The 13611-nt window shown below is 41.8% G+C and overlaps 1 protein-coding gene across 1 annotated transcript in view; it reads left to right on the top strand.

Annotated features, from left to right (window-relative positions):
* The window catches only part of ANKRD55 (ankyrin repeat domain 55), a 50807-nt gene extending 38108 nt beyond the window's left edge, over window positions 1-12699 (top strand). Inside the window, exons 10-11 of the mRNA XM_055791483.1 lie at window positions 2027-2128; window positions 11847-12699. Coding sequence (XP_055647458.1) covers window positions 2027-2128; window positions 11847-12115 — 371 coding nt within the window. The 3' untranslated portion in view covers window positions 12116-12699. The remainder of the gene's footprint in view (window positions 1-2026; window positions 2129-11846) is intronic.
* The last annotated feature ends 912 nt before the right edge of the window (window positions 12700-13611 follow it).

Below are 13611 nucleotides of genomic sequence, written 5' to 3' on the forward strand. Positions count from 1 at the left end.
ACACACCACAATGTGGTGGTTCACCTACATAAATGCAAAGGAAAATCAAAGAACAACTTGTAAAAAATGTCAGTAAACAAATGCAGAACAGTCTTGCATTTTACAATAATGAAAATGCCTTCTTTCCACTTTTCAAAAACAAATGCCACCATAAAAATGCTCTTGAGGATGACAAAGTTAGTATCTTTAAGAAAGAAAAACTTTTCTTCTTTGATATTATATGGTGCGGGTAAAAAGGAAGAGCAGAAGAATAAATACTTCCACTCAATGCCAGAACTTTTAGACAAGGGTTCTTTTCCAAAGCATTCATATCAGTCTTACAAATGTTTGTACTGTTGTTTTTGCTACCAGATACTCCCCTTTACGAAATAAACATATCTCTTGATAGAAAAACATATCTCCCATCATCATGGCCATAATGGTACATACATAATAAGCCATTAGTTCTCAGTATAAGCATCAGTGAAACCAATGTAACTCAAATTGCACTATTGGGAGCAGCAAGCTTGATACTCTGCTATTTTGGAATAGATATATTTTATTTTTTTTCTGCACAGTGGATGCAATATCTATGAAGAAATGCACGACCTTTTGCACTCACTCTTTGATCACACTGGAGAAGTGTTCAAGACTAAATGAAGAGTAAAATATGGGAAAAGGAAACCAAAGTCCATTTCTATTAGACACAACTCACACATAAGATGTTCTTCTTGCTTTAGCCCAATACACATCAGCTTTACCCACAGGATCCAGTAAATTTGTCCATTGTCTACCAACTGCCGTGGTCTTTGGACCAGAATCTTGCTCCACACTGAGCTGAAGGGTGCACTATAACATGAGGGTTTGTCTGATAAACACCTCTTCGGCTCCTTTCACACAGAATCCATTTAGTCAGTAACATAGTCACAGCAGTCTTGACAACTGCTTCAGTGCACCTCTAGGAAACTTCGTACAACTGTTTTCCTATAGCTTTATCTTGCACAGCCCAGCAAAACATCGGTGTTTTCAAGTACCAACTACAAAGCCACAAAGGCAATTTATACTATTCCGTTTCTTCCTATTGCTTAAGATGTCCTGCTACATCCAGCCTGAGTGTCCCCTCGTCTCTGTGGGCCAACAGAGCCTGTGCCTGCTCTGCAATGACCTATGTTGCAATGCCACAGTGCAAGACCACTCAAGACTCCTTACAAGGCTCATCTCAGAGCTGCAAATAACAAAAAAGGAAAATCTGAGGGACTCAAACATCACAGAATAAGATCAACTCAGGCAAAGTATCTGAGTAAAATGTTGATTTTGTGCTTGAGTTTCTACTTTTTTAATAATTTCTGGTGTGTCATTTATGTAGTGAATTGCATTACATCTTCGAACATACCATCTTTTATAATAGTACTAGACCAAAGTTAACTTTAATCTTAGCCAGTGGAATGCCACAGTTAGTCAATTAATCTGCCATTTTCCAGTATCTATTCTTCTTGGTAATAACGAAATTGCCATGAACAGAGTTTAGTAAGAATCAGTATCAGTTTATATCAGTTCTGCTATGTTTTCTCTGCAGCAAAACACTCTCAAAGCTCGTCTTTTCTGCCTGATAGACTTCTGCCAGTCTCATTTTCTAGCCAGCAGTTGAACTCCGTTTGTGTTCTAGTACTTAGAAGGGCTGAGACCCTATTAGAAAAGCTTGTAAACTAAAGCTTTGATTCTGAAATCAAATCCATCTGGTTGAATCTTTCTATAAATTTAGTGTCCAAATATTCTTACATGGACCTGGTTACTGGACTGTGCCTGTTTTAAGACCAGTTACTATATTATATGAGAGGAAGTGATAAGGGTACATGTGAAAGCTATATTAAATCAATCACTCTTCTTAGTGAACATGAAGAGAACAAAGCAATAGTCGGTCTGTTGTTATTACTTATTTCTGAGAATTGCTATGTTTTCCTTTTTTTCTAGAAGCCAGAGATCTACAGTGCACTGTATTATTTACAATTATTTTCTTATGGTAACAGATTATCTTTGTCTTTCACAGGTAAAAAATTTCAACAGATGCCCATAGACCAACCCAAAACAAAAAACCTTACTCCTGTACGGAACAGCCTAGCTCCCATACCCAACCACTGTGTTCACAAAAGTAAGTACAGGCAAGTCTCAGTTACAGGATCAAACTGTGCCACCACCACTGCATCTGAGGGCTTGAGGGAGGTTTCATGTTCCTTTTTCACAACATCATAGAAAGGCTGATGTTGGAATGCTCCTTTGGAGATTGTCTAGTATAATCCCCCTGCCCATAGAGGGGTCACCTACAGAAGATTCTTCAGGATCATATCCAATTAGTTTTTAAATGTCTCTAAGGATGGGGATTATACAACTTCTCTGGGCAACTGTTCCAGTGTCTAACAACCCTTTCATAGAACCATAGAATCATTTAGGTTGGAAAAGACCTTTGAGATGGAAGTCCAACCATTAACCTAACACTACCAAGTCCACCACTAAACCATGTCCCCAGGTGCTACATCTACACGTCTTTTAAATATCTCCAGATAGATAACTCAACCACTTCCTGGGCAGCCTGTACCAATACTTGACCACCCTTTTGGTGAATCATTTTTTCCTAATACCCAATCTAAACCTCCCCTGGTGCAACTTGAGGCCATTCTCTCTTGTCCTATCACTTGTTATCTGGGGGAAGAGACTACCTCCACCTGTCTACAACATCCTGTCGGGTAGCTATAGAGAGTGATGAGGTCTCCTCTGAAACTAATTTTCTCCAGGCTAAACAGCTCCAGTACCCTCAGCTGCTTCTCACAGGACTTGTTCTCTAGGCCCTTCACCAGCTTTGTTGCCCTTTGGACACACTTCAGCACCTCAACGTCCCTCTTGTAGTGAGGGGCTCAAAACTGAACACAGTATTCGAGGTGTGGCCTCACCCCAGTGAGTACAGTGGGACAATCAATTCCTTAGTCCTGCTGGCCATGCTGTTTTGGATACAAGCCAGGATGCTGCTGGCCTTCTTGGCCACCTGGGCACACTGCTGGCTCACATTCAGCTAGCCACCAGCCAGCATCCCCAGGTTCTTTACCACCAAGCGGCTTTCCAGCCACTTTTCCCCAGGCCTGTAACATTGCAAGGGGTTGTTGTGACCCAGCTGGTCTCAGCCAGTCAGTCCTGCCTGCCCAGACCCCTCTGCAGAGCCTCCTGCCCTCCAGCAGATCAACAATCCCCCCGTCTTGGTGTTGTCTGCAAACTTACTGAGGACGCACTCAATCCCTTCATCCACATCATCAATAAAGATATGAAACAAAACTGGCCCCATACTGAGCCCTGGGGAACACCACGTGTTACTGGCTGCCAACTCAATTTAACTCCACTCACCATCACTCTTTGGGCTCAGCCGTCCAGCCAGCTGTTCACCCAGCACAGAGCACACCCATCCAGGCCATGAGCAGCGTTTCTCCGGGAGAATGCTGTGGGAGACAATGTCAAAGGCTTTACGAAGGTCCAGGTACACAACATCCACAGCTTTTCTCTCATCCCCTAGGGGGGTCACCTTGTCATAGAAGGAGATGAGGCTGGTCCAGCAGGGCCTACCCTTCTTAAACCCATGCTGGCTGGGCCTGATCCCCTGGCTGTCCCACACATGCCACGTGATGGCACTCAGGATGTTCTGCTCCATGACCTTCCCCAGCACCGAGGTCAGGCTGACAGGCCTGTAGTTCCCCAGATCCTCCTTCCTGCCCTTCTTGTAGGTGGGCATCACACTGGCTGACCTCTAGTCTCCTGGTTGGCCAGAACTGCTAATAAATGATGGAAAGTGGCTTGGCGAGCTCTTCTGCCAGCTCCCTCAGTACCCTTGGATGGATCCCATCCAGCTCCATAGATTCATGTGTGTCTAAGTGGTATAGCACATAGGTGACTATTTTCCCTTGGATTATGTGGTTTTCACTCTGCTCCCTGTCTCTGTCTTCCAGCTCAGGGGACTGCGTAACCAGAAAACAACTGGTCTTACAATTAAAGACTGAGGCAAAGAAAGCATTAAGTACCTCAGGCTTTTTCCTCATCCTATTTGTGCCCATTGACTCTTTTTTTCCTTCATAGGACACCACGGAGAAAAGTCTGGCTCCTTCATTACTCCCCCCAATACATATTAACAAGATCCCCTGAGTTGCCTTCTCAAGGCTGAACAGTTCCAGCTCTTTTACCCTCCCCTTTAAGTTTGGACACTCCAATCCCTTAAATCCTATCCAGTATGACCATGTCTCTCTTTTACTAGAGGCCCCAATACTGGACACAGTATTCCATATGTGTCTCACCAGTAGTGAGCAGAGGGGAAGGATCACCTCCCACAATCTACTGGCAATGCTCTTCCTAATGCAGCCCCAGGTGATGTTGGCTCTCTTTGCTATATGGGCACATTGCTGGCTCATGCTCAGCTTGCTGCCTGTCGGTGGGTCCCAGGTCCCTTTCTGAGAAGCTCCTTTTCAGCTGTTTGATCCTCAGCATGTATTGGTGCAAGCAGTTATTCCTCCCCAGGTGCAGGACTTTACATTTCCCTTTGTGAGAGTCTCGTCTGTCCATTTCTCCAGCCTGTCAAGGTCTCTCTGAATGGCAACACACCCATCTGCTCTATCATTCATCTGCCCCAGTTTCATGTAATTTGCAGACTTGCAGAAGGTGCACTGTGCCCCATCATCCAAGTCACTAATGAAGACATTAAATAGTACTAGCCCTCTACCAGTTCCTGGGGTATTACACTACTGACTGGCCCACCTCCAGCTGGACTGTGCTATGGATCACAACCTGTTTACTCCAATGAGTTCCAAAGAGTTGGCCTAGTAAAAGCAATGCACATCAATACAGAGGAGAGTTTGGTTCTACACTTCTTTCCCAGAGCAGTGGTGACTGGAATTCTCATAGACATAGGATTTTTCACACTCTGTTTCACTCTTGATTGCATATGCTTGTAGGACTCCAGCAGCTTTTCACAGGGGGCAAGACATGATATAACATGGTGACTTACAAGATGTAGAGATGGATGACTACACCCTAATGACTGCCTGGCAGAGAAAGGTTGGATATGTGAGATGAAAGCCAGGATAAGGAATGACTTTTCTGCAGACAGCGCGAAAAATACCATGACACTGATTTTTGTGTCCTTTTGCTAGCAAAAATTAGGGGGAAGAGGATTAGAACAAAATCATCAGGTTTCCAAAAACTTTGTAATTTTCTAAATGTTAGATAGGTGAAGAGATGTCCTATCTCTCTCTCTTAAGCACAGCACATAGACTAGATTTCACATGAGGATGGGTGTCACTCATTCTAACAGCAACTGGTTTGGGTAGCTTCTATAACATAGGAGATAAAAGAACAGGCTGGAGAAAGCAGCAGCCTTTTTTTCCTCTGCACTTTCAGCCAGCTCCTCATTCCCAAAGCAGTAACAAGCAAGGTCCCAAAGAGCAGGGAAAGTCTCACCCTGCTCCCACAGCCCCAGCAGAATTTCAAGACTTAGTGAGTGTCCAGGCAGGATTCAGCCAGTGGCTGGGAAATGTTCTTCACATCCAAACACTAGCCCTACTCCCAGCAGTGTCCTGCCCTCACATTCTTGTGCTCCACTAAGTGCAAATCCCCCAGTGTATTTTGGATGAGGATTTGCAGCTTACTATATGTCATCCTGCAGGTCAGCCAGGTCCTAAAGCATTCACATTTCAGAGCTAAATTTAAGATTAATTGCCTCTTATGATCTCAGTTTCAGAAGCAATTCTGCAGCTATAACAATATCACTAAAAACGAAACAGCTGAGGTAGCTTTATAGGGAACATCAGGTTAGGTAGGGGGAATACAGAATCCAGCACTGCTGCTAAGTGGAAGAAGAGAGGAAGAAGAAAAGCAGAGATATGTGCAATACTGAGGTGGTCTCCTCTGCTCTCAGAGGAAAGAAAAGTGCTTTCAAAACCCCAGCTCCAAGTCTTCTGTTTTTAAGCTTTCTACTAATGTTCTCAGTGTCTTATAAACATAGTTGTAAGCAAAATCGTAAAAAATGATTTCATCATCACTGATGTTTTTGCAGTAATTGAGACAAACAGCCAGGGTTTTCGTTCTAGTCTAATTCCAAAACCTGTGTTTTACAAATAAGATACAATTATCACAGTTAATAGTCATGGTTTAATTAACTAACACAGCACATTTATCCAGGTGCCTTTACTGCTTGAATTTTTCTGTTCTTGCTTCAAGCCAAGAACAGAAAACTGAAGTTATTTGCTAAACAGATCACATTTCTTCTGTTAATACAAATTTGACCCTAGAGCTTTCCAAGTAACTGATTCAGAGCAAAGATTTCACTCATCCTCTATCCAGCCCTAAAAATACTGCTGTTCTGCTGTTCTGGACACAGCCTTTATCCAGGCAAATGTCTTCCTCGACAGTTTGAATATAAAGATTTGTGTGTAATAATTTTGTTACACAAAATGTGTGTTAAAAACATGCCACAAAGCCAGTGCGGGGCAGCCGGGGGGGAAGGCAACCAGGGTGCTAGAACAATAAAATAAGCATAAATTAGAAAGAGAACTGAAACTACTCAGAGGTTAACAGAAAGAAGAAGAATTTCCCAAAAAAGGAAGGGCAATGAAAAAAAGGAAGAGATGCTTTAATCTCTAAGCAAAAATATTTAAAAATACAGATTAGAAAGAGGATAATAGGAATGGAACAGTAGCCTAGGAAAAGAGTACTTGAGTGACTTTAAACCATGGTTTATAAACTCCCACCCTCCAGATATTTCCAGTGCCAGAGAGGTCCCTCACATGGCTTCTTTTGTAGCCTCAGCACAGCCTGGCATCTCTGTTATTCTGCATGCTGTTGCTCTACCCCTAGCACACCCTTTCTATCTCATCACACAACTCTCCCAGTGAGCCCTGGAAAACAGGCTTACAGCTATCACACACTGCACACACAGTGCTAGAATAATTTCCCAAGCAAATACTACTAGAGAACTCTCCACTGCTCTCACTTCTTCATGTGGCTTAAAAGGTCTGAAGCCATAGTGAGGTTATTACTTGCTGGAGGGGGTGGGAATTATCTATGGCTGCAGGTCATTTCACAGTATTTTCTGGGGATCAGTGGTTGTTTTTGCTGTTATTCATCATGTTTTGAAATTCCTTCTTTCCCAAGTTAACAGCAAAGGATTCCACAAAGCACTCTCCTCTCTGCAGAGGGCCACTATATCCAATGCTTGCAAAAGGAAGAGAATCTAAGAGCCATCCCTTCTGCTGGAGTACATACTCCTTGGGCAATGCCTCACTGACAGCCTTATTCTTGCCTCTGCAGTTTGTAATAGCAGCCACTTGAAAGTTACTACTGAGTGGAAAAGGCTCCCTGAATTAGTAGCTCTTATTGTATCACTAGGTCTTCTGTAGCTGACTCTGCCCTCTGAATGTGAACAATTACTGGTGCTTTTGCTGTACATAGCTTCTGAATGTATGGCAGCCAGCCTTTAGAGTTCTGTCTCTCACAGACCCCAGTGCTGGGTCCAGGCTTGTGTGTTTCAATACATACACTAATACCAGTCATTATATGTATTATTTCATTATGTGTATTATTTCAACCATACATGTACCAGTCCCAAAATCCTTATGAAATATCTGAAACTGAGTACAGTATGTAGGACTAGGTGGAAAGCACTGATGTTTGGGTGCTGTTTTTTACTTCTTTGAATGACAGAATGATTGGTGTTGGAAGGGACCTCTGGAGATCATCTAGTCCAACTCCCCGCTAAAGCAGGTTCACCTGGAGCAGGTTGCACAGAACTGTGTCCAGGCAGGTTTCAACGTCTCCAGAGAAGGAGATTCCACAGCCTGTCTGGGCAGCCTGTTCCAGTGCTCTGTCACTCTCAAAGTAAAGAATTTTTTTCTCCTATTCAGATGGAAATTCCTGTGTTGCAGTTTGTGGCTGTTGCCACAAACTTGTCCTGTCACTTGGCATGGCTGAAAAGAGCCTGGCCCTGTCCTCCTGACACCCACCCTTAAGGTATTTGTATGCATTGATAAGATACCCTCAGTCTTCTCCAGGCTAAAAAGGCCCAGCTCTCTCAGCCTTTCCTCAGAAGGGAGATGATCCAATCCCCTCATCATCTTTGTAGCCCGCTACTGGACCCTCTGCCTCTGTTGAACTGGAAGCCCACAACTGGACACAGCACTCCAGATGCAGCCTCACCGGGTCAGAGCCAAGGGGGACAACCACCTCCCTCGACCTGCTGGCCACGTTCCTCCTAATGCCCCCCAGGATCTCACTGGCCGCCTTGGCCACAAGGGCACACTGCTGGCTCATGGGCACCTTGCTGTCCACCAGAACTTTCAGGTCCATGAGCATGGGTTTGTGATAGCTACCCAGTCATGGCGGTGAAGTTAAACTATGGCTGCTGTTGCCCTACTTAAACCCATCGCTAAGGCCTTGTCTAATATGTAAAGTGTTCTCAAGTTACCTTACAGCGGTGTGATCTTTGAATGCATGAACACATGCCTATGCTCCAGAAAGGGAAACAAGTGAGACTCTCAATATGCATTTGTTTACACACCAAAATGTCAATAAACTCAGAGCATTTTGTCATGTGCCAGAAAACAGATGGGCTCATTTATTGTATTTAGCCCTGCCTGATTCACACAAGTTCAACACAAAATAAAGCAAAGTATTAATGGTATAATTTTTTTTATGGAAAGCAGAACTAAGCAATTTCCTGAACATCTGAACATGAGTGATCTTGAATGTGACCCATGAATTACACTGCATTGCCAAAAGGGAGGCAGATGTAGTAAACCCTGGCTGCTCAGGCCATCGCAATTTGAATTATACTGAAATTTACATGAAAAGAAAAATTACCGATTTTTTAAATCCTCTCCATAAAGATTCTGCTTTGCCCCAAATAGATACCTGGTGAGTCTTAAGAGATTTAATGCTCCTGATAAATAAATAATGAAAGATAAAGTGAGTATATGGCATATGGTACGGGGGAATATGGCAAAAACTTTAGCCTCTTTTGTGCAATGTATACAGTAAAAAAACCCCATAGTTGCAAAGTTTTTTCAGTGCCCACTGCAGACATTAGAGGTAACATTTTTTTCAACAGGGCAAATTTCTGACTTACTAATTATGTAATAGAGAATCTACAGACACAGAAGGGCTTCCGTGACATGACTGATGTGCTTCTGCTTTGCCAAGGCACAGAAGCTGCAGGGTTTCTGCCTGAATTTCTTCAGTGTATGTCTGACTCAGGCACAGTCTGTGAACCCAGTTACCTGCAGGACTGTTACTCGCCTAGCCAGTTACTACCCACCCTACATTTGGAATTTTGGTGGTTTGGGATTTCTCTGTTTGTATTCCCTAAGGGTAGTGGTTTGCATTTGCCTTTACTGAGTTTTATTATCTGAATTTCTTACTGATTATCAGAGGGATGGAGAACTTCTGCTATAAAGACAGGCTGAGAGGGCTGGGGTTGTTCAGCCTGGAGAAGAGAAGGCTCCAGGGAGACCTTATAGCAGCCCTCCAGGACTGTTGTGGTTTAACCCCAGCCAGCAACTAGGACAAGTACCTAAAGGGGGACTACAATAAAACCAGAAAAGGACTTTTTACAAGGACATATAGTGACAGAACAGGGGGTAAAGGCTTTAAACTGAAATGGGATAGATTTAGATGAGGTATTGGGAAGAAATTCTTTACTGTGAGGGTGGCGAGACACTGGAACAGGTTCCAGAGAAGCTGTGGATGCCCCATCCCTGGAAGTGTTGAAGGCCAGGTTGGATGGGACTTTGAGCAACCCGGTCTAGTGGAAGCCATCCCTGCCCATGGCAAGGATAGAAAGGTGATCTTTAGGGTCCCTTCCAACCTAAACCATTCTATGATTCTAAGATTTTGCACTGTAAACCTGCTCTCCAGAAAATGACATCTTGAGTGCATTTTTTTCATCAGGTGTGTGTCCACATTATAGTAATGGATCTACCTTATTTTTTATGAAAAATTGTGACAAAGTTAGTAATCCTTCTATACGAAAACTACATAATTCCTCACTTCAGCCCTCAAGAAACTTCATCCATTATTCTATTTATGAGGTCCTCAAGTGTGCTGAATTTTTAGTTTGGTTTGGCAATTTTTTTTATGGTCAACATTAACTTGTAAGGTCCAGCTTATCACAAGTGTTCATGTAAATTGATTATGTAGTCTGTTATTTCTAAAAGAAATCAGTTCACTTATCAATTTATCCTCTATTAAAATGGTCCCAATCTAGATTAACTTTGGATATTTCTCTGGAATTACAAAAGATTTTCATTGGGTTAAGAAAGAATATTCTCCATTTCTTATTTATGTAGAATTTCACTGAATCTGCACCAGGAAAATTTCTGTCAGAGATTATGAAAGGGTAATAATCAAGGGAGCTGCCAGGAAAAATGCAAACATAAACACTCATATTTTCATTGGAGTTGACTAGGAAATGGAAAGATAATGACAGACTGAGATGGTCACCTTTTGAGCAGAGTGCTTTATAGCAGGGTTCTTCCTATATGTAAAGAACCAGGACACAAGCATGATACCATTCTGAAGACAAGTGAGAAGGGTTTTTAATACTTGATCACAAGGAAGCATCTGTGATTAGTTTCAAAGGATGAAGACAGTCAAATAGACAAAGAATCCAAATAACCTTCTGTAGGCTGTCATGAACAGTAGAGAAGAAACTCAAACTATAAATTCTCAAAGGAAAACATTAATAGCCTCTCATATATTCATCACAACAGATGCACATGGAAGGAAATCACAGATGGGATGAGGATGCAAGCAAGGAAAAATTAATGTGAGAAATTGCAAGGAAGATTCTGTAGCCAAAACACAGACGGTATTAGCTCCAGTAAGGAACTCTTCATATAATTAAGATAAAAAACCCAAACTGTTTCCATACAAATTGCTTGTGAATGAAATGAAGAACTAAATGAAAAAAAGTTAATGCAATTCACATTAAATTCCAAGGTAGAGGAAAATAGGTCTACAATGAAGTTTTCAAATTCTCTTTTTTAAAAATCAGGATTTAGTGAGTTGCCTGAATGAAGGAGCATGAGGATTTCAATCTAAAGAAGATATAAAACTACATTAACTTTAAAGCACAAACCATGTTACACTGCAGAGTGTGCACAGGAGATTAAGGATGATCTAAATTCACAGTTTCTTACAAGACTGCTGATGCACAAGACATACAACAGCTGTGGCTCTTGTGTTTCAGTGCAGGTCTCTGTGCGCTCCAGGGTAACGGGCTACTTTTGTGGCCTGTGACTTGCAGAGCACAAGTTGAATTGTCTTCATGATGGCCTGTGCCTAGAGCAACTCACAGTGTTCCACATTCTTCCATTTCATCTTCCTAAGAATTTGATGAGAATTTACCCTGGGTACTAGAGCATCCTCCCCCAAAGGTTTTGTTAAAAATAATACAATCCCTTGGAACATTTCCATTTCACTTAGCCTGTGGTTTTTGATGAAAAAATGTCTTGTGGAAATCTCTCCAAACAGAACAAGTCTCCTTCAGACAAATTATAGATTCTCTGCTTATCAAAAGTAAACTTTTGAACTTCTCAGGTCTTATTGATCACCAAACACAATGTAAATTGCTTAATACTGGAGTTGTTTTCTTCAGCTGAAGATTAGTCTTCCCAGGCTTTAGCGATCTTTTTACTCAATTTTGATCACATTTTCCAAATGCAGGTTTGAGTACACACAACACAAGACAAACTAATAACAGTTCAAAGAAAGTAGCAAACTCATTTGTAAAAATGTCATGCTTTTCACTTTCTGTGCACTCTTTTTGTCTTTTTTTTTTCTTCTAGTTCAGCTACCATCTCAGGGTGCTAAGAAGTTTAAGTCCCTGCCTTTAAATTCCCTAAGGACTGGTGCAGTTATTCTCCCACCAGCCCCAACCTCCAGGTCCCAGAAAAGGGGACATTCTCAGAGTCATTTGCTCTATTCTCTCTTGCCTGGTCTATCAGGAGAGCCTCTGAAACCAAGCCGTGTCCTACCTGCTATCCCAAGCCAGAAGAAATCTAATCCTGCAGAAGAGCTTGAGAACTCTCTCACCAAACCAGACACTGGAAATTAATTCAATAATTGCATCAATCAGTTGAAATGTATCTAAGAGCTTGTTACAAGATAACTGTACAGTAAAACCTCATTAATTTGCACTAATGATGCTCTTGTGAACTGGAGTGTAAATGAACAAAAAAGAGGAAAAGGTAGCATATCACCAAAGCTGAACTGTGTATTTATATAGGCATTTGCATTATAGTTTGCAGTTATGATGAAATTACTAAATTAGTATCTAACTTGCTTTAAATCTATTTTGTGAATGGAATCTTCATAACATGCAATCTTGTTGCAGCAATGTGCTGTTATGCCTTTCATAGAAAACAGGAACAAAGAGTAAGATTTTCTGCGTGATTTAAAAGTTGCAGTTAGGGAAACATAAATTGACAGGGATTCTCTGTAGTTTGTAAATGCAAAGGTGCTGATTCTGAGGCTGTGTGCCGTCCAAAATATCTTTTTAAGATTAAAATGATAAGTTCGAAATAAAAGGCAGTTTTAGCAAATGAGGGGGTTTGGCTCTTTGTTTTTCACATACTTTCTACACTGTAAGTTTGTGGCATTTGTGAATTCAACAAGCTAAAAAAGCACAATGAAACACTAATCCCTGTGGGACAGGCAGTGCTATAGCACTCACTATTCAAAACTGTTCATTGCACTGACAGATTTAAGTCTCTTCCATTTAGTTCTTCATAGTCCTCAGTGACAAAAATGTAATTGCGCATTGTTATTTTCATTAAAAAAAGGACTGCCCAGTTCTGAGTTATTAGACATTATTTTACCATTTTGAACATTGAACTGAAGAAGGAAATCTAGCCAGACTGCTGTTCAGTCAAGAGCCTTGGCAAGTGCTATAAGCCTCCAACTAAACATTTCACAAGACTGTTTCCTAGAGGCCAACAAACACGCCAGCCTCTGCTTGCTTAAAGATTCCTATCTAAATCTTGCTGCTATTACTCTGGAGGCTTCCCCACTTCTGATTACAGAGGAGCTGTGGGCATTACTGTGGGCAGGGGTGGGGGGGGATAGTCCCCTTTGGTCACTATTGATAGTAAACCTGTCCTAATTAGTTCTACATCAGCAGCTCATTCCGACTAGGACATGGCATTTCTGGTTATCTCTAGATAGCTGTACAAATATTTCTTTTGCTGTGTCACAGTAAAAGACAAACCTGACATGAAAGAGAAGATAATCATGTCCCAGTTGCTGCAGTTTCCAATTTCTTTGTGGTAATGACTGTAAATAGAAGGATGGCTGGTAGCTGTCACAGACAGTCCCAGAAAGAAAAAAGCAGAGCACAACAGCTGCTCTGATGCAACACAGGGAAGAGGAAAGTTTTGCACACAAATAAAAGGATGTTTTATTTTTAAACATCAAATCCAAATGTCCAAATTCAACAAGTGATGTCAATCTCTAGCTTCTTGCTGAAATCCATGAGAGTAAAAAGTTCATGTGCTTTGGCTCTGACAGGCAACCTAGTTTCTAAGGCTACATGGAAAAAATACTGCATGACAG

Source organism: Falco peregrinus, chromosome Z (genome assembly GCF_023634155.1).
Source record: "Falco peregrinus isolate bFalPer1 chromosome Z, bFalPer1.pri, whole genome shotgun sequence".
Classification (NCBI taxonomy): Eukaryota; Metazoa; Chordata; class Aves; order Falconiformes; family Falconidae; genus Falco; species Falco peregrinus.